This window comes from Cyclopterus lumpus, chromosome 6 (genome assembly GCF_009769545.1).
Source record: "Cyclopterus lumpus isolate fCycLum1 chromosome 6, fCycLum1.pri, whole genome shotgun sequence".
Classification (NCBI taxonomy): domain Eukaryota; kingdom Metazoa; phylum Chordata; class Actinopteri; order Perciformes; family Cyclopteridae; genus Cyclopterus; species Cyclopterus lumpus.
The window spans coordinates 10880374-10902329 of record NC_046971.1 but is presented as its reverse complement, the minus strand read 5'-3'; the positions used below and the strand labels follow the sequence as shown (position 1 = coordinate 10902329).

The 21956-nt window shown below is 41.0% G+C and overlaps 1 protein-coding gene across 1 annotated transcript in view; it reads right to left on the bottom strand.

Annotated features, from left to right (window-relative positions):
* The window catches only part of megf11 (multiple EGF-like-domains 11), a 52346-nt gene that overhangs the window by 13557 nt on the left and 16833 nt on the right, over positions 1-21956 (bottom strand). The window contains exons 6-11 of the mRNA XM_034534596.1: positions 8804-9050; positions 8512-8632; positions 7486-7622; positions 5408-5620; positions 4752-4926; positions 199-319 (exon numbers count right to left, since the gene is read on the bottom strand). Of these exons, the coding sequence (XP_034390487.1) occupies positions 199-319; positions 4752-4926; positions 5408-5620; positions 7486-7622; positions 8512-8632; positions 8804-9050 (1014 nt within the window). The remainder of the gene's footprint in view (positions 1-198; positions 320-4751; positions 4927-5407; positions 5621-7485; positions 7623-8511; positions 8633-8803; positions 9051-21956) is intronic.

The window sequence follows — 21956 nt, the reverse complement described above, 5'->3', positions numbered from 1 at the left end:
GAATAAATGAAAGGCAGCGGCCATCTGGCGGTTGTGTGAAAGACTGAATGTCTACAAAAACAACCTACATGGTAAAGTAAAGTCTGTATGTGTGCATCCTTGTAAGATGTATCCGTGTATACAGTGAAGTCAGTGTAGCGTATCTTAGAAAGCTCAGGAGTTGCTTTGAACCTTTAGCTAGAGGCGACTGTACTGTACCTTCCCTGCAGATGCAGGAGCCGTCGACTGGAGAGCAGGATGCGTGATTATGGCAGGAGCAGGTGGACATGCAGCTGGGTCCGTAGAGACCAGGAGGACACACTGTAGAACAGTCCTCACCCTGATGAGGAAATAATGCAAAGTCATGAGACAAAAAATCTGCATGGCAATAAATGCTGACTCTGCAGACCCAAAATAGGAATAATATAGTCTGAATAGATGCAGACAGAAAGGCAAGGAAGGATCACTGCACTTTACTGAACTGTTTATTTATAGTTATACTAGGTCTGTGGACAGTATGAGAAGCAGGGCAAATGTAAAACTGAATAGATTTATGATCGTAACTGAAGTTCAAGAGGAAGGACCCCCCGGAGCTATCGCCACCCAGCTTCCAATTATGCACTCTATATATTCTGACAGCACCTACTCCCAGACACGCTTCGTTTTTCTTCCACTACATTCTTCTCTCTCTCCCTTTAGGTTGGTCTCATGGGGGGTTTCCACTTCCATCAGAGGAGAGACTGGCCGGACTACCAAATCTGCAACTCTATCCTCTATACAACTAGCTTTAGTTCATTAATACAATCATTACTGTTCTAAATAAACTTGACACAAGTTTCTTGCTTGGTGAAACGCCTGATGGAGGAGTGATCTATACTGTACACTGCAGAAGAGATTTTGGAGACACAAGTGAGGGGAGCCATAAAGAGGGATTCAATTCCAGGGGTGAAGTGATGCAGAGTTAAATTCTCCACTTTATCCCTACATCCACACATCTGGATGGAAACAACTGTCTGTTTGAGGATCTCATCCTTGTCTCCTTAAGAGTGACTCCTACTGGTTGGTTGAGGCGCCTGCACAAAAAGGGTTAGGATTAGAGAAGAATATTGCTGAAGCAGCTGGCAACACCATGTGTATTGGAGGAAGCACACCTGCCTCAGGCCAACAGTGGGAGTTAGCAGTACTAAGAATGACAATACGATTAAAACAAACTGAGGAGAAAGAAAAACAAAACAAATAAACTTGATGGCGAATTGGGTGGAAAGGGTTACGGTAGGATCCCAGTGACAGCAACCGACTCTACTATTATTAAGCACACGACTCTACTATTATTAAGCACACCAATGGGAGATAAGCAGCCATGCTGGCTCAGCCTTTAGGTCCCTTACCATTGCATTAGAGTGAACTATCTGGCAAAGGACATGGTGTACTCCTGCTCTGTCCTCTGCAGCCTGCTGTCATTAGAATTTCTCTGCTTTGAAGGCTGAGCACAGCCCACCTTCACTAGTCTTGTCCCTCCCTAAGCTGGAGATCACAGCCAGTCTATGGATTTCCACACCCTCCTTTGCACACGCTGTCTTGAGTGACAGGTGACACAATGATTTAGAGTTCCAATTAGTGGCCCAGAGGAGTCCTGAGTGGCTCTTGCTTCGCTCACCAGAGCACTGGGGGACTGCTGGCTGCTCACCACTCTCATTATCATTTTGAACTCAGTTTAAACAGGAGGCAAGAGGAGATGTGCCAGTGGACGCCAGGGGCAGAACACACATCTTAAAACATCTCTCCTCCCCGTACACCACATAAAAGCGCCTGTCTGTGAATGAAATTTGTATCAATCGGTTGCAATAACCTTTGTTCTGCTGAAAAGGACAGCTTCAAGACTGCTAACAATAGCAGTTCAGTAACAGTTGTTAAGTGCGGAGAGAAGTTCTACCAGCCAGTGGGGGCTGAAGTGGTGGTGGGGGGGGGTTCAGCCTGTCTTCAGAGCACAGGCAATTTACTGGTGGCTGGACTCATGGATAAAATGGCATGCAGCCACAAATGACCACATGGATTTTGCTGCATCCTTGGCTGCGTCCGATTCCACTTGGTTTCACCCTCGTGGCGCAGAGACCAGTGGTGGCTCTGGTCTCAAGAGGGAAGAGGCAGCTCCCTCATTAGTCGACTGATTCATATTCCTTCTGAGCCGCGAAGGATAGAAGTCTGTATGTGCAGAATCATTATTAATACACAGGCTGTCAGTCCATTGCACGAGAGCAGAAGGACCTTACATAACAGCCAATGATGGCTGCAACCAGACCTGAGCTGCTGAGAGGCAGCCAGGTTGTCCTTGGCCAAGGCACTAAATTCAAACCTATTAGTATCTTAATGTAATTGGAGAGCACCTTTTTCCAGAAAGCCTCTCGCTGACACAACATTGATCAGCCTTGTACCCATTGAGACTAGATGCAAATGGTACCACTAATTACCAATCAGTCTCACTCCTTAAGAGTCCATCAAACTGCTGGGTGAGTGACTGCAGTTTAAAATTCATGCAGCATTACACAAAATGAACCTCTGAACTTTTTGATGAGGCGGAAAAGCCCTGAGAGATAGAAAAATGATTTGTTTTCACCACCTACAAAGGCAGACTGGAATCCATTTTTAATGCATTCAGATATCAGATTCAACAGTATCTGTAGAAACTGTACATAGGGAAGAAATGTTACTGTGAGTACATGCTGCAGATAGCAAGGAACAATGTCTGAATAGGTAACATGTAATCGCTTTGTCCCAGCCAAAAAGAGCATGTCCAATTACTAGAGCTAAATCAAGCGTGCAGAAGCTCAGTCTGCTCCAATACTTTGCTTGGTTTGCCCCCTGATGGGACTCCAGAACAAAGATGCAGCAGGGAGGCTTAGTCCCATCAGCTGTCCCCTGAGGAAGCAACTTCACCAGCAATCACAGACTCAACGCCATCTTAAAAGCCCCACTGTGTGATAATGATCATGTGCCGTGCATGTGACAAAAAGTTTCACACAATAAAATAGGAGTAGAATAGACAGGGGCTGCCGACTAATCGGTCGCTTTGGTCTTAGTCGGCTAACATCTCTTTAGTTGATTAGTCATTTTTAATGCTTTCATGCTGAATGAATTACTTTCATGAAACTTGTGAACATCTCTGGTAAATGACAAGATTTAACATTTCTAATTGAAGTGATTCTTTGTAAAGAAACTCAGTTTAACAGATCTGTCAATTAAATTAACTAATTGATCGAGGACAGCCCTAAAATGGGCATTCTCATTCAAATCAATTCAAATCAAAACCATTTTTTATGTACCGTTGCCATTGCGACCATTGACAACATTGACATGTTGTTGTCATAGCAGCTAACAAAAATCGCCACTTTCTTTTGTACAAAAAAAAGTTAAATATCTGTTCTATTTCTATGGTTACTTACTTAAAATGAGCCTAAATCAAGGCTCTTACTTTCCAACAGAGCGGCAGCAGCTTTTGAAACGCACACACACACACACACATGCCCTAATCCTCCATTCGAGGTGTGTCTGTTCCCATCTGACTGCCTCCTTTTCTATCCAGCTCCTGCCCTCTAGCTCTGTATAATGGATCTGGCAGCCCTTCCCAGCAGCCGCCAAAGAGAACAGGTGGAGCAAATTAAGACACAGTCTGTGGTGCCGCTTGGTAGCGCAATTCTCACCACAGTGGCCTGCTGCAAGACACAGGCAATTTCCACTGAAATGTAATGTTGGCAGAAATGTACCTTCTCGGTTTCTGTTGCTCTGTAACTTCAGATTACAAGACAAGAAATACAATGGGAAAACTGATTGAAGTTACCCAACTAATTTGAAAGTTGTAAAACGGGACAATATGGCTGCACAAAAACTGCTAAAATGGAAACCTATGTAGGTCAAAGATTCAATTTTCTCTCAATGCGTCTAGGAATAAAGATCTTAGTTTGCTCTTTACTTGTCCCTGTGCTGCCACAAGTCAAGGCGTATCAACCGTATTTGTAAAATACACACGACTCATTATTAATGTCTGCAAAGGACCGAACCAGAACATTAATCATTGAGCAAGGAATTTCTTGTGGACATCCATACTAAGGGAATATTAAACTGTCTCACCATGCTTCTGCCTGCCTGTGTACAGAAAGCCTCAAAAGTAAATACCCGGACCACTTCCAGGACATTACGACCACAAGACGCAAACATTTTTACTACGACCACAAATAACATGAAATATAAATCAAAGCAATAACCTTCACTAATAAAGAGTCACAATATTGATACCCTTACACGGAACTCCTTTTATCATCAATATTTGATGAAACTACAGATTTTCACGAGTATGACGAAAACTATAAGGAGCAAGCTTACAATGACAGTTAACAGTCAGTTTTAGAAAAACATGTAATTACAGCAGTGATTAAATGAAAACAGAGAGCAAAGTGGCAACATTATTATTATTATTCATAACGGTAAGTCGATTGTTCCTCCTTTTTTATTTTCAATGTATGTATTTTCAATACATTCTAAGTTTTCTTATTTTCTACTTTCTTAGCTCTTCTTCCTTCAGTTAATATTGACTCTGTGTCATTTTGTGTAAACTAATTGTTCTTAGCAGGAGATTTAGAGGCCACAGTAAAGGTCTAATTAACATACAATAAATAACAATAAAACATGTAACCTCTAAAATACCAATAAATGATTACCACGATAGTGGCCACTTGCCAAAGGATAATTAAATCGCAGTGAGGATATAGGATACTCACCATGTACCCAGAGGCACATATACAAGTGCCTGTGACAGGATGGCAGTCAGCTCCGTTGGTGCAGCTACAAGGCAGCATGCATCCCTCTCCGTAGGATCCAGGAGGGCAGGTCTCATTACAGTAAAGCCCGGTCCATCCCACAGAGCAGGTGCATTCACCAGAAAGCGGGTGGCAGCTACAACATAATGAGAAAGAAATATGGGAAAACAACAGGAAAAATGAGGAAATGTTTCAGGTCAGAGAGTATCAACACTCCCGTCATGAGCAGGGTCAAAGTGTAAGTCAGCGCCAACAGCAATTCATCCAACTATAAAGGTCTACGTGCTTGTTTCCGATAGATGAGGCGTCCCTTTTCTCCTTTTTCCTGTAATGACTTCTACAGTCGGTGCCCAATTCCGTCCGGAATCAGAGCATTAACATTGCATTAACTATGAATGCTGCTGAGAAATTATGAATGAAGCAAAGGTCGCGATTAAAAGCTAACTGGATGACATGGCGGTGAGGTGTCCAGACTTCAGAATGAGTGCTGGCTTAAAGCTAAGATGGAGCAAAATTGAGTTGGAGAAGTCTTTATTCATAAGGAGCTACAGGGGCCTTTGCTTCAGGGCTTGGTCAGAGTGAAGATGTGCGAGGCCTTGCACGGATGTCTCACTTACCTCACCGTGTTGGTGGTATTACAAGGGCAGTACTTGTCACAGATGAGGCCGTAGAGGCCTGGAGGACAGAATCTCTCTTGGCAATTAGGGCCTTTAAATCCTGTTTCACACAGACAGGCTCCATTGATGTGGTGACACTTGGCTCCATTCTGACACTCGCACCTCTGGTTACACTGCGGACCGAAGGTGCCAACAGGACAGTCATCCTGGCACCTGGAGGGGAAAAATAGTCTTTTAAAATGGTGCTCTAAAAAGGACTTACCATTTTTCTTTCATCACAGAGTAACATGAAGTTCAAATGTTAAAAAGATGCCACGTGGCACATTGAAAACATTAGAGCTGAAACAAGCAATCTTGATTATACTTGTAATGTGAAGTTTTGCTAATTTTCTCTGTTTAACATCATCATGCTCCGAAGATCTTTAGAGTTTAAACATTTGTTTAGTCTGACACCACCTTGGTCTCTGTGAAACTGTGATGGGCATTTTTCATTATTTTTGGACATTCTTTACACTTAATCAATAAAATAACTGATGGATTATTCATCAGTGAGAATAAGGCATACATGCTGGCCTAAGAAAATAAAATTAATGATAATTTAATTAAATATTAGTAATGGTGTTATTTCCTCTTTCATTAAACCATCACTGCTATTACTGCTGCACAATCGACTTCTTGCATACACCTATTATGACTGAAATGTATAAATGTATAAATGTATATATTGTACGAGCTGAAATTCTCACTTAGTGTTTCATTGTTATTGTTCTATTACTTTGACAAAATATATGCCTATTTTGAATGCAAAGTTCTTAGGACCAAAAGCAATAGTTGTATCTGTGAGCACTTATGCAAGAGTTTGGTCCAGTTCATTGTTTGTGTATGTATATTTTGTTAAAGAATAAAACATTTTATTTACTGCTGTAATATAATAAACATATATTATTAATAGTCTCTTATATTTCATAATCTAAATAGTTAATATTTAATTTGAAAACATTATGAGTCTAGGACTGACATCCAGTTCAATGAGTACATGGAGCCCTTAAAAGCAGCCTCCTGCGGTCAGCAGCTGTCAGGACTGTTCTGCAAGACGACTAATCTCATCAACCAGAGTTGATGAGGTTCTCCACGTGAAGAACTAAAGGAGATCAGAAAATGGATTTTATCTTCACTTAAATATACTGATTTAACTATACAATCTTGGTTGAGTATCAATCTCAAGAGTCTAACAAAGCTATTACAAAATAGCTCAATTACATTACAAAATGTGCACGTTATGTTTCATGTTTAAATTACGCCGGCTTTAGTTTTATCAGGGGACAATGGCGTTATTGAACTAGAGAGGAGAAGGTGGGGCTAACGCAATCTGAGATTATTCCAGGCAGGTTAATTCAGCTGCCAGGAACAAAATGAATGAGGGCAATTTTGAAATATAATAAAGGAAAGAAAAGGTCTTGTCGAGGAAGTGTTTCCATCCAACAGACAATTCCTTTGGCTGAACTAATAAACCCAGGCTGCTCTGGTAGGCATGGGGAACAAAAAAGATCTGTGGATTTCAATGAGATCTTAATATAACACCATTACTTATAATTAATGAGCAGAATCCAAACAGCATGTAGCCCATGGTGAGATCAATGGGCAGGCTGGGCGTGGAGGAGGATGAAGGCTGAAGACATGAAACCTTGCTGGCCAACATGAAGTACAAGATTAATTAAACATGAACACCCATATTGAAAGCTTCCAATCCACCTTCAAATGGACTAATGGGCATTGTTAAATGCTTATTTCTCTTGAGCTTGAGATTACTCCAGCATTTCTATTGTCTTTTTAAAGAACAGCCAGGTGTGTGCCTCATGGACGTCAACAAAGAGAATAGGTCAATGAGTGACTATTTAATGTGTAAAACTGTCAGCATGAAACCATCCTTTGTATTAAATACTAATATCAATTTTAAAGAAATCATGCACATTGTCTGACCTATTTTCAAAGTAAGAGGATAAAAGTTTGCAGAGTACTTCACAAAAGGCTTTCATGCATAATAAGTCAGCAGTTTGCCAGAGGAGTCAGCTGTGTACCTGCGTCCACTGAAGCCAGCTGCGCACCGACACTGCCCTGTGACGTGGTCGCACAGTCCACCATTACGACAGGAGCAATCCTTGCTGCAGTTGATGCCGTACTTGCCTAGAGGGCACGGCTGGGCACAAACTGAACCCTTTGAAAAACAGCCAGCAAAGAACCATGTAAGATATATTGCTAACTACTTCGACAGGACATAAATACTTATTGTAGCCATAATGTTTACGTTTCCATCTCTATTTAATTGACTACAGGAGCCGAAAACATACATCCACATCTGGGTATTTGCTCCACCAGGAGCACTCGTGGGAGTGAGAGTGAGTGAGTGAGTGAGTGAGTGAGTGAGTGAGTGAGTGAGTGAGTGAGTGAGTGAGTGAGTGAGTGAGTGAGTGAGTGAGTGAGTGAGTGAGAAAACATCTGTATCTGTCTACGGGTAATCTCGCATTCTGCTGCAGCAAACTGCATACAATTTTGGTTGCCCAGTTATGGCTCCATGTTCAAGACCCTCTCATGGTTGTGGTGACTCACACTTTCTCAAAACATCTATATATATATATATATAATTGTAATTATTAATTGTAATTATTAATAATTATAATTTGTTATTATATATACTTTATGTGTGTGTGTGTTTTATGCAACAGCTGGAATCCACCCGGGAACTTTGCCATAAACCACTCGGCCACTGGGACGTCCCTAAAGAAATACTTTATATTGTTGACTGTGGGTGGCCATGTTCACTTGACATTACTTTGTGAACTAACTGAGGTTTGAGAAAGCATGCTCAACCTCCCCACCAGGCACTCCACTTCTTGGTATCTTGCAGGGAGTAGAGAATCCTGTGTTCTCATTTATAATTGAACACAGCATATTGATCCTCAGGTCCATGTTCTCAGAGTGTCAGTCTCTGGTGTAAAAACTACATTAGATATATAAACGTTTTTTTAAACAAACGATATCCAATCCTTTTATTCTCCCAGGACTTTCTTCCTAATTGCCTTCGCACCTCTGCTTGTCTGACCTACCGTCCACCCGATGGGGCAGGAACAATCTCCAGTGATGTGGTGACACGTTCCTCCATTCTGACAGGGGCAGCGCTGCTCACACTGAGGCCCATGACTACCGGAGGGGCAGCGCTCTCCACAGCTGTTACCACACAATTCAAGAGTCAAATGTCTCAGACACATTTCTTGTGTTTGTCTGCAGTTCTTTATATCAACAAAGAACACTCGGACAAACAACAAATGGCACATCAACAGGTTTGCATGGACAGCAAAGAGAAAGTTACAAATTAATAAATATGTTGCTAGTACTCACAAAGCCCCCGAGTATCCCGGCGCACAGATGCACTCTCCTGTCTCGTGGTCGCAGGTGGCACCATTGAGACACTGGCAGGCTAGTTGGCATGCCTTGCCATAGTAGCTGTGCTCACAGGGCTCCTCACACCGCCATCCCTGGTATCCATCAGTGCAGACACAGGCACCTGTGATGGGGTTACACTTAGCCCCATTTTGGCACTGGCACCGATTGCTGCAATGAGGTCCCCAATAGTCACTCTCACAGCCTGCAGGCACAGAGAGAAGTGGCATCAGACAGCGCAGAATAACAAAGCAAAAACCAATATGCATTTCCCTCTCAGAACATCTGAAATCATACAGTATCAAATAAATAAAATCAAAATCAGAAAAATGACAAATACATTACATGTTTCTCAGCCCTCAATTAATTATTTAACAGTGTGAAAACTTTGCGACAGTGCTCCATAAGCTTGATATACTTATATTTAACTATTATATTATCAGCTTTCAAGATTTTTATGTAAATGTTCAATTATTATTTTGTTGAGCTCAATTGTCGTTTAAAAACACAACAATGAACCCCACCATTTCACAGGGTAACATGTTTATTCATTACCACGAACATGGGCACTGTAGTTTATTTTGAGTCAATTCCACATACACCATCGTGCTGCTGTAGCTTAATACTCACAAGCAGACCAACAAACACACTACTTTCTCCTGTTTGAGTAATTGCAAAAATCTACAGTGACCAGTGACCGGCTGATTAAGCCGTGTGAAATCATTTAGAACTTGGAAAAAAAGACAGCATATATTCATGACCCCATATACATCCTCACTCATAATAAATGGGTTGAGAGACACAGACAAGCTACATAATTTAAAAAAAAGTATTGAGAAATAGACATAATACTTTTTTGTCTTTCTAAGGCCTTTTTTACAGTAATACAAACATCTACAATATCACCAGCTATATCTTTTAAATGTATTCACTGTCCTTCCTGCTCAGGGTCATAGGCTGCAGGAGTGTATCGGGCATGCCCTGAGCAGAAAGGATCAGGTTGCTATCCATCACAAAGTCACTCACATTCAGAGAAATGGGCACACAAACACAGGAAGAACATGTGAACTCCACAGAGAAATCCACATCAAAATGAGACTGTGTGTGTGTGTGTGTGTGTAACCACTGAGCTTCTGTTTCACACCTACACACACTCCTCTAGTATGTAGGAAGCTTCTGTAAAACCAATAGAAAGCCAGCAGCACAGCAGAATAAAAGTCCTGTCCAAAACCAAAGAATCAAACTGTAACCAAATCTGTTGAAGTGATGAAATAAAGCTTCTGACTGCCTGCAGGACAAATATTACAGCAGCTTTACAGGCAGCTTGCTCCATAAAGTTGATCACATTTAGGTCACAAAACAGATGGCTATGTTGGACAGGTCTATCTATACAAACAATATAAACAATAACAATAGTAAGGATTATTCCATAGCAGCTCATTTAGATGCTCTCCTGTATTACCAGCGAACCTTCGTAATGAGCAGATAGAAGCTTTAGCTAAGGTTGTTTACTTTAAAAAGCTGTCTAGTTCTTGATGAGAGTAGTGCCGCAACTTTTGTTTTCATTGTCACTTGCGTTGCACATTATTTTCTTGATTCATTTATTCATCATTTTGCCAGTAAAAATTCCAAACCCACAAGTATTTAGTTTACTGTTAAACGCAGCTCAGACATACAGCAAGCTTTCACATTTGAAAGGCTGAAAGCAGGTAATTTTTGTCAGCACTGCTTAAAAATGTATTTAAACAATAAATAATAATAGTAATAATAATAATAATAAATGCATCTAATAATTTCCAGTCAGACTCATCCAAATAATAAAATCCAGGCATACCAATATGTTAAGAGGCCCAAAAGCTTTGTAGAGTTGAGTGAACTTGTATTGATTTTAAGCACAACAAGAAGCCTTGTTCACGTTATACATTGAGGCATTAGATTTTTTGTGTTAAAATCTAAAATATTAATCCATTCCTTTAAAAGTCTGCAATACCAACAAGTAAAGTGAAATGATCAAACAGATTCAAGATATAGTTTTGTCACTCAGAAATTGGTGAAGGCATATAATATTACTCTGATATAGACTGAGTATATGTAATGTTGACATGCCTCAAGTATCATAGTGAAAGGCAATACCAACAGCCTGAAAGGAATCTGTAAAAGGGAAGTAAATGTGCAAGCTGTTCACACCTCTCAGTCTGAGAGGAAAGAGCAAAAGAGGATGCAAAAGATTAGGAACGAGGGATTTTTAAATGGAACAGTTTGTTAACTGTGAGTCTTTTAACACATTTTTCAGGTGCAACTTCAGCAATCGGCTGTCAAAATGGGCCGTGAAAAAAGTTCCGGAGGCTGTTGCTCTGGTGACAAATGCTCACTTTTCAAACTTTGTTAAATATATTAATGTAAACTGTAATAACTGTATTACTTCTTGTAGAAATAGTGCAGAAACCTTCAAGTTGATGGGAAAACACCTTGATGAGACAATGTTAGTACTCTATGTCGACTGTGAATACAAAGTCCCTCGATGTGTCGTCCCTCAGTGACAATGAAGAACAAAATTAGCCTTCCCAGCTTTGATGTAATACTGCCACTCAAGAAAATTGGTTAAGTTATATAACCTAGATGCTTTACATCGGCTAATGTAAATAGCTCAGTGACATTACTAAGTGGTACCTAAGGGAATTGTGTAAGACAAGCAATTCCCACATTCATCAAGGAATGTCTCTGTTTAGAAAAAACTCAATAAGCCCCGTAAACTGCAAGCAAATAGCTTATCTTCAAGGGTTAAATGAACGAGCAGCTTTTATGTGAAGACCAATCTGCACAGAGCTGGGGTAGTAGGCAGTCTTCACTCTCACCAGGGTAATTGTTCTTTCAAGGAACCTCGTGGTGATTTAAGTGATTGGTATGGTCGTATGCCTCTCCAGCAGCAGCAAAAGGAGCAGCAGCTGTACTGCCTCACATAAAAGCCCAGCTTGAGATCCAATCCAGCGCAGCAGCCAGGACGGTGAATATTCCACTATTGATTCTCACATCATCGCAAAATGTATAGACACTACTCCCCCTCCTTGTATGCTCGCTTTGCCAGAGCTGTGATCAGCCAGGGTGAGAGCTTAATGAACCCTGTTTCATGGTCGGCACTGAAGGTTGTTTTTCCAGATACACAGCAGGAAGATGATCAGCTTTTCCCTGATACAGACAGGTCTGCCCTGAAGGGGGTCCTGAAACTCTAGGCTAGTGCAGTATTACTTCTGCGGTCGGACAGACTAGGGGCCACATTACAGGGCTCACATTGATTTGATCTAATCTGCTCCTGGCCTCTAGTCTGGCATGAATGAGCTCCCTGAAGGTTTAGCTGCTGCCACGCAAACAACCCTGGCACATTAAATCTGAGGTGTATGCGGGCGGCCGGGGTAATAGATGAGCAGTTTAGCTGCAACTTGGTTTAGCAATCTATACGCACTCATCAGAGTTCCCTCAACTCAACAGTGCTCTCTCAGCACGGTACAAAAACTGGCAGTGCTTAAATAACTGAGGACATCATCACATCTGGTTTCAGCTCCAAATCTTGACCACATTGATAAAGAGTGAATTTTATACTCCTACATGTACAACTCAAAGTATCATGTCAGTGAAAAATACCCAGAGCGGTGGACAAAAAATGAAATAAACCTAAATCTATCCAGCGCTTAATTTGCAGACTTTTCTGGCGCTTAGGAGCTCAACAAATGTTACCATTTGAAGTTTTAAACCTTCTTTAGCTTGCAGTTAGAGGCCTCAGCACATTGAGAGCAAAGCCCATTATCTCGCTGTCTTTCTTTCTATACACAGAGGTTCTCAAACTTTACCCAGTAGTCTCTCACTTCCAAGCTCTGACAGAATTTAACTGTGATTAAGGAGTCAGAGTTCACAATGAGCTGCAGGGCAAAAACAGAGAAAAACATCAGAAAAAAAGTAGCATGTAGTATGAAGGCTTCAGCTTCTAGAGTACGGATAAATTGTGTGAGGTGATGAGGACCCCCTGTGGGTTCTGGTGTGTAGGCAGTGAATCCCACACAAGTCTGAAACTGGAGAGGCTGCCCATTAACTGGCCTAGCCTGGGTCATTGAACCTAACGAGAGGACACATACACTAGTCAGCCCCGACTCTCAGAGCTCATAATGCATAACAGTTGGAATGTGGATAACCTCACGCACAGGGAAAGGTCTAATCCCGAGGTGCTGGGTATAATCCTCTTGGCTGTAACAAAACAGATCACGTTGAAGGGTACTGGCAGATAGTAAACTTCTCAAGGTGATGTCCAAAGAATGGACTGAGAGAGCCATCGTGTTGGTGCTGCGCTTTGAAGTGTGCTCTGAGTCTGCATGATCAGTAGCTGGCTGCAACAGGATTAAAACCAAACAGCTTTCTGCAGCTGACTGCATCCGGAAGTTCTCCTGAACTTGGCCTCTTCAGCAACATGTTTGTCCCTGTTCTCTACGAGAGGGAGTTTGTGCCACAGAAAGCCTCTCAAAACTAAGTACAAAATGAGGGCCTGATCAACCTCTTTAAACACAGAATATCTGTCCACTTTCAAAAGGCACCAGAGTTTTAGACTTAATTTATTCAGCTGGACGCAATTCAAAAACAAACTTCTATATGAATCAAAACTGGACTGGTGTAAACGCGGGTCACTTAATGTGGTGGGTGCAGATAGTCGCTTGTTGCTTTGCCAACTTTAACAAGGAAAGCTACATTATTGCTATTATAATATTTGGCACACAGCCCGACTTCACTCCTCACTGCCTGAGTCACTCACTGTCACATAACTATTATTAACACACACTGTTGACAGTAGGGGAATAACTCAACTCATACAAGACATTAGGAGGCAAAATGCTCTGTCTCCTGAGAGCAGTGTTACTCCTCGCCTACTCATTTGCAGAGCTTGTGGCGAAGCAAAGCGGTGTGACTCATTGTCTTAACGAAGCTCCTGCATCCTGCCTCATGAGGAGCGGGTACCTCTGGGTTTCACATTGTCTGATTCACGCTTTGTAGCACCAAGCTTTGTTCTCTTTTTTCCCCTCGACAGGTCTGAATTTTCAAATCACACTTCATGACCAGAATTAATATGGACAAGTCACTATTTCAAAATGTTAAAGGACCAATGAAACAATTCTGTATATAATTTAGCTGACACGAGAATGTGTAATATTCTGTTCTTTAGTACATTTTAGCCATTTGTAATAGGAGGGATTCAATAAAAGCCAGACTCAACAGTCAGCTATTCATCAGGCTCCCTGACTCAATGACGCAGACTAATAGAGTGAAAAGACGAGAGGAGTGGTACCAGGGTCTTGAGGGAAAGTGATGATTGTTGTGTAAAAATTGGTACATTTGCACTGAGTGATAAATGTCTCTCAGCTTTGTGAAACTTAAACTGTAAAATCTGCCAATATGCTTGAAGGCAGGCCCCACTGTCCCCTCCATGTTCTGCTGACACCCATTACACAGTTATTTATTAGCCCTCCAAAAACCCAGACACGACAAGTAAACAGTTTAAATACATCCCTGTGAGCTTGACAAATGCATTTCTAAATATACAGAAGAAACTGCCAATAGTCATGGGGGCAGTTCTGCTGAATTGGAATAATAGCGGGCCACAGCTTCTGCTGTTGGGCGTGTCGTTTGTCCTGCCCTAATTCATCTCAGCTGAGCCCCTGTGGGTTCGCCTTCCCCCGGGGGAAAAGAGTAACACACGACCAAACCCACTACGCACAGACTCTCTTTAACAGAGTTTGCGGCTCAGACCGTTGAGACCATAATGCACCACCAGCTCCCTCCTGATACTACCTTGCAGTTCGATAAGAAGTAACAAGATCGGACTGTTGCCTATTTGGAACCACAAACTAATGAGTAAATAATTTAATTATTTTCAGACTATACATTACTGATTACATGGTCCAGCCTGCTTGTTTATCCCAAGGAGGATGTGATCATTTGTCCAAGTTCTATTCAGGATGTAAACTCGGATCAATAAGAGCCGTGCAGATGCCAGCCGGCTCCTCTGCAGCACAGCTCGAACAGGTTTAACAGGGCCGGTGGTTGACAGACAAGGCCAAGGGATCTCACGCTGTTTTTTTATTCAAAACCAGCACTCACGAGTGATGGAATTTAAAAGAGCAGCTTTCTCTTTCTAATAAAACTGGCTGTGTTGAGCGGTAATGCAAGCATGTTAGGGATGCTTTTGCCTCAGTGCAGTAAACCAGTCACTTGTTCAACAGCACCTGACATGGCTCATGAAAGCTTCTGGATCAGCAAATTGTTACACAGCCCACTGCTCCTTCCAATTAATAATTTACCCTTCACCCTGTCCTGCAGAAGAAAAAAAAAACCTTTGCTCTCTTGCCACGGGACAACAACAAAAAAGCAATCAGAGCAGAGGTGGACGTTTATCTACAGTACATACGTTACACAGTGACTGGAGTATAAATAAAGCCACGATCGTGTTGCATCACAGTCATAACACACAGCAGTGGCTCGGTCACGGGCAAAGACGTAGCCACTCAAAAACAATGTCAACCCGATAAAACCCACTGTTACTACACTTAATTTGCACGCATTGATTTCCAATTTTCAATTATCAATTGTAATTAGGATGAAGTAGAATGCGCCTTGGGGCAACAGCAGTCGATGTGAAGGGGTGCGGTCCCAGAGTGGAGAATGATGTACGTTCACATAATGCCGATAGGGGCACCCCCATCAGCATCACGAGGAAGTCAAAGGCAGTATTTCATGAATGTTTGCTGTGGTGTTGATGCAACTGAGTGTGTAAACAATCTAGACTCTCAGTGCACGAGAAGTAGCGAAGTTCATTTCCTAAAGTGCTGCAAGTACAGGGTTGAGCTACTTGTACTTTAGTATTTCCATTTTATGCTACTTTATGCTTCTACATATTAGAGATACAGAGATATGCCCACCGTCAATCCACTGCAACAGTAAAGACGCCTACTGCTTGGGCTACATAAGAAAGCATACATTATTATCATCCAATTATATCTGCATGGTGAGTTTTTCTAAACCTCATTTAGAGAAGGCACATCTTAGCCTGAGAAAGCCAGAGCTGATGTATCATGTGCTAATATGTACAAGAGATTTGGTTATAAATAACTAAAAGAAGAATACAAAAACTCAAACTGGGTACCATTTAATAATACCCATCTTTGAAATGTGAGAGGAGGAAGCCAGAGAGCAAACATGTTCTTGATGAAAGAGAAAATTAACTAAAACATCAAATCCAGATGAGATGAACACGACATGACGATGTGACAATCTCACAGCCTCTGGTGTGAGGTTGCAGTGTGAGGGGTTATTGTTGTGCCTCAGGTAATGGTAATCTAATAATTATCACTGATTTGATTTGCATAGATTGTCGTAATAAATGAGGTTCTAAAGAAAGCTGCGGCTGTTAAATGTGTGCATGTTACTAATTAGTGCACCTCTATGTGCATAGTAGAACTTCTGTAGTCATCCAACAGCAGAGATGCAGAAAATACAGCTCAGCCCATTAACGGATTTTGATTTAATGTAAATATTACTGTACACCAAGACGTGAATGTGACATAAATTAGTTTTTCTCCAAACAGAGGAGGAGGAGACAGTCAGAGGTGAATCTGGGACTCGTCATCAGGGGTGCGAGCTTGAAAGAGATTTTTTAAACCAGTCTGTTTTAACATTAACATGACATCAATTATCTATGTATGTACCAGGCTGCTGTACTGAAGGTAATAAAAGGAGTACAAATATTAGCCCCAGTGCAGCTTTTCACACTATACGGACAACTGATTCTTTATGATTTATAATTTAAATGATTCCCTCTGAACTGTAGGTCACTCTCACAACCTGGATGAAATCCCCAGCGTGCAATGTTATTTTCTGTGAATAAACATTGGAAAAAAAAAACGTCCCCAGAATGTTTTTTTAATTACTCCTACAGCTAAATTACATTCACAGGTGAGTAATCTCAGCCTGTTGCAAACACATTGTTGTGCCATTTATTTTGCTTTCATGGTGAGTTGCTTACATTGATTGCTTTTGTTTGCTCCAAGCGGCAACAGCCAACGTTGAGATGCCAATAACTGCATGTCCTCATATGGCGACTAGAGGCATTGCTCCAAAAGCAGATCAATCTCTATAGACCCCGTTTGTCCAAATGCCCAACCTTACAGAGAAAATAAACATGTTTACAACCTGGTGCAAAAAAATTGTTTTGGTCTCTATCATACATTGTTCTGTTAGTGTCATTTTAACTGCTTTACATACTGTATAGATAGAGGGTCCATTTTTTTTATAACTCACCTGTTTAAATTATATTAAGGTTAATTAAAATTAGTCATAATTGAGGGTGTGGGCACTTTGAGTGAGCGAGGTGAGTGTCGTAATAGGTCACGAGCTGTATGCTCTGCTGAGAGCCTAAGCCCCCAGGAGGAGAACCTTTGAAGTAAATTTTTACAAACGACGGAAATGCAACTTCTGGTTCCATCAAAGAAAAATTTACAAAGAGAACATACGTAAAGTAAATTAAATACAAGTTGAACTCATATTATCCTGGGCAGAGAGGACAGGTACATTTATCACTTATTACTAGGTTTACAGGCCTCCATGCCAGATGTTTTCTAGTGGACGTCTAGTTATTAAAAACATTTAAAGGGTGTAAATAACGTCTCCCATCTGTCAATTTCATTAGCTGAATGACCTTCGGCTGTACCTTTGGTTATAAAAGGAATACAACGTCATTTAGCAATGTGATTGAGAGTGTGAATGCAAATGTTGTTATGCCTTTGATCATTTCTGTCTGTGGAGTCTAAGCAAAGAGCGCTTTTCAGTTGTTTACTCAAATGACCGATTTTATGTATCTAACATGTCACAGTGTATGGATTTGTCCCTCACTGTAAACACAAACATGATTTAGTTTAAAGACAAACAATTATTGTGTCTATCCACCTACCAAATGAATCCCAGCAATACAGAAAACACACACAAACGAAAGGATAATTGCTTTTTAATGATCTCATATTATGCAAATAATCATTATGAGGCCAAAGATCTTTGGAGGAGTTTCTACCAGCCTGACCACGAGTAATGCCAACAGACGGACATGTTATGGAATGTTTAAAAGCAAAGACTAATGTGCATTTAAATAATCTATAAATAAAACTATCAAAAATGAAGCCCTAAAAGAACAGAAATATATCATATTCAGTTTCACAAAAGTCCTGCTGGATTGACATGTATATAAAAATGTGGTATAGCAGTGTGTTAAATAGCCTACTAAATTAGCACTGGGTCCTGTGAAATATTAAATTATCAGAACAATAGAATTTTGAAAACCACAGCACTGTATCATGCTCAATTAGGTAAGAAGAACAGCGGCAGTGGATGGAGAGATTGCCATGAAAGGACAGAAACAGGAAAACATCTCTAGCCTTTGATTAACAAAGAAAACTGGAGATTAAGGGTTTTTTCTTTATACCATCATCTCTCCAGGATAATGCGCACCCTTTGGAGACTTCTCTCCCCCCCCCCCCACCCCCCCCTCAAAAAAAAGTTCATCTCAAATGAACTGCTGGCTCTGAAAGCAGTGTTGTTCTTCCAGTCTCTGAAACTCGCTGAGGTCCATGAATTATTCTCCCCGATTCTCAAAGTCAAAGTGAAGTGAAAAGTATACAACAGCAACTTAGGCAGTATTGTGTGTGTGTGTGTGTGTGTGTGTGTGTGTGTGTGTGTGTGTGTGTGTGTGTGTGTGTGCGTGTGTGTGCGTGTGTGTGTGTGTGTGTGGGTGTGTGTGTGTGTGAGAGAGAGAAAAAAAAAGAGAGGGGGGGGGAGGAAGAAAGATATCAACATTAAAGAGGCAGCTAAGAAATGAATCGAGCCATCTGGGAAGAGCAGGAGGTTCCAGCACCTGTCAGCATGGGGCATAAATCCTGAATCTCAGTCCACATGACATTTACTATAAGTGACGTAGAGCCTTTAAAGTATTTAAAACAAGGACAACATCAGATTGAATCACTGGTCACTTTTGATTAAACTGAAGTTGTCTAGTTTAAGGGCAGACAGAAAAAAAACATTTCTATCAAAAACAAGGACCAGTGATATGGATCCATGGACCTTAACCCTCTTTATGTTCTATGACTTGAGGGCGATTTTGCTTGGAATGGAAGGGAGTCCCAGAGTCATAATACAAGCCAATGTTTAAAGTATGAGACTCCGAGAATCACATAGTGTCAAGTTTCTTTGCAAATCTAACTTCTCAGGGGGAACTCATCACTTTGAGGATGCGGGTACCTGAACCAGTAAGTCTGTCTTTTATCCATCTTAATTCAACTGATGGGTCTTAATGAAGTTCACGCTACAAGACATGATGAACTCCTATAGGTCTGCTTTCCTGCTCAGACTCGGCCGACGACTCGTGCTCACTTGCTCTGTGCAAAAAGACAACTTCAACGGCATTGACCTTGTTTTTTGTTGGGTTCATTTATTTGTATTTCAACTCATTTTGGATCACTTTCTGCACAACACAGATTGCATCCTCATGAATGCATTCTTTTGTCTGGTAATGATTACATTTCCTGTAATCCTTATCATCCAGATGCCCTTTTGTCGTGTGTTTGGATCCCAAGCTACATCTCTTTGTTCTACTTAGTACGCCCGAGCTATACGATAGAGTCTCTTTGCATTTTGTCATTTTCTTTTTTTTCTGTGGAAAAAGACACACATTTAATTGATTTCTTTGGGCTTTTAATGTCTCCATTACGCTAATCAGAGAAAAGGAAAGTAGATTTGTTTATCTCAACCTTGATAGAATTAGCAGAGGGCATTTGTGGAGATGTTAATGCTTTTAAAAAATATATCTGCGCGATCGTAACCAGATTTCTTATTGATCAACTACTCATAAGTGCTTACAGACATTATAGACATTGACAGTTAGACATTAGGGAGAAAACCTGCTCAGGTGGCAAAATGCTGTAAACTCGCACAAAAGATACACTCTACTCTACTGTGATTTCACAGACCAAAGCAATGCCTTTTATATAAAATGGGCAAATACATTTTACATGAGTCCTAGCTTCCTATTCTTGTTCTGCTTTGTAACCGTCTAATAACAAAATACTTGCGCTGGATGATTCATCAGTCACAGACAGTGCAAAGAAAGAGCTGTCATTAAAGTAAGGTGCAGGCCTTCTGCTTTCTCACACAAACAACATGCAATATAACCTTCTGAGAGTGTGGCATGACTGCAGGCGAGGCAGAACACAGTGGAATGCAAAATACAACCCCAAATACCCTAGGGCCCGGAGGCAAATTTGATTAAAAGTTTGTTTTTCTTCACTCTCAACAAACTGAGGAGCTCGTCGATGCGGCACTGACAGTTAATTGGACTTGGCAGGGCCACGAGTTCATTCGTCAGCATTGTGTGGGGCTTGCCTAGGAGGAGCAGGACAATCGATGTCCCTCAGGACGGCCTGTAATCACTGCAACACTGCAATGAAGTCTAGGGTTAAACATCAGGAGATTGCAGGTGCACCAGAGGATCTGAGAAAGACTGCTAATATGCTCCTATTCCCAAAGAAAACCAAGGACACTGCAACACTGCTTCCCAGAGGACTGTGATGATACCTAAGAACAGAGTTACACTTCAAGCTATTATTCCGACCAAGATTATCATGAACCGAGGTCCTGATGATGCGGGTGTCTATAACAAATAAAATATTGCATGAGACTTTGCATGAGTGTAGTCTACATCAGTGGTTGCCAACCTGAGTGTCGGGATACCTCCACAAGGGGTTGCAAATAATCTAAGGGGGTCACACAATTATTAACAGGATATTAAATGATAAAGAAAAAATGTCAGGCATTTCTCTAATCCTTGCCATGTTCTTGTCTTTGTTCATTACTGGTTAGTTTTAGGCATCTAGCTGATTAAAAATGTATTCAAACCAAACAATTTATAAATACAAATCACACTTTCTTTGAAATCATTACAACTTGTCAATGCATGCAACCACATGTGGAGGGGGTTACATCTTTTTACATCTTTTTAGGGGGCCAAAGAGGTCCACTGGTCAAGATCAGTGGTTTACAACCTGGGGGTCGGGACTCAAAGTCACAAGAGAAATCTTAGGAGCATTGCGATGATTACAACGATATAGGAAAGATTTGTGCTAGCCTATATCAGGTGTGTGGAATTATGTGTACCACCCACAGAACTGTGAAAAGATCTTTAGAAGCAATGAATCAATAAATAAATATAAAAAATATCATGAATATACTGGGAAGTTATTGAATCTTTGTTAACAAACTTCATAAACATACCACAAAATCAAGTGTGACTTATAGACCGTGAAATGAGCATAAAACAGCTTTTATCTGAATTAGTATTCAGGACATTACTTATCTCTTTAAACTGTTATCATAGCATTTCAGCTATTTTAGACACACTGACCTTCTCTTAAGGACAGGAGATAAGGCTTTTTAATGTCCTTATTAAATCAAGTCATCTATGCAGACTCTCAGAGCTCTGTAGTGTCTTCTCTCTCTCCCCCTTACTGACTAATAAGCATCACGGTGATAATGACCAGTGGGACTGGATGCTGTATCTGTTCTGTTCAAAATGATCGTATCATCCTAACCATCACCACGATGTGCAGTTATATCCATCAGCCTTTTGTGCTAAGGTTATATAGAAAACACACACACACACACACACATTAGGCATCCTCCCAAAGGTAATGGAGCGGTGAGCTCTTGGGGAACAATAAATTCTGCTTAATGGGATGGTACAAAAAATCTTGAGAGTCGGGCTAAGTCAATCTGCATACTGGGCCAATGAGGCTTACATGAACAGAAAATGTTATAAAGACATGTATGTATGTGTGCATCAAACCAGTTGATGCATGATACTAATGTGAAACCTCTTCAATATATGTACATTTTAATATATTTTCACATGATCAACATTTGCACGCGTGTGTGTATGTGTTCAGCAGTAAAGAAGGCTGTCCCCTACAAAGCGTTTGCTACAATTCATTCAATGGACTCAAGTCTTGGTACAGTGATTTACACCACACATCTGTCA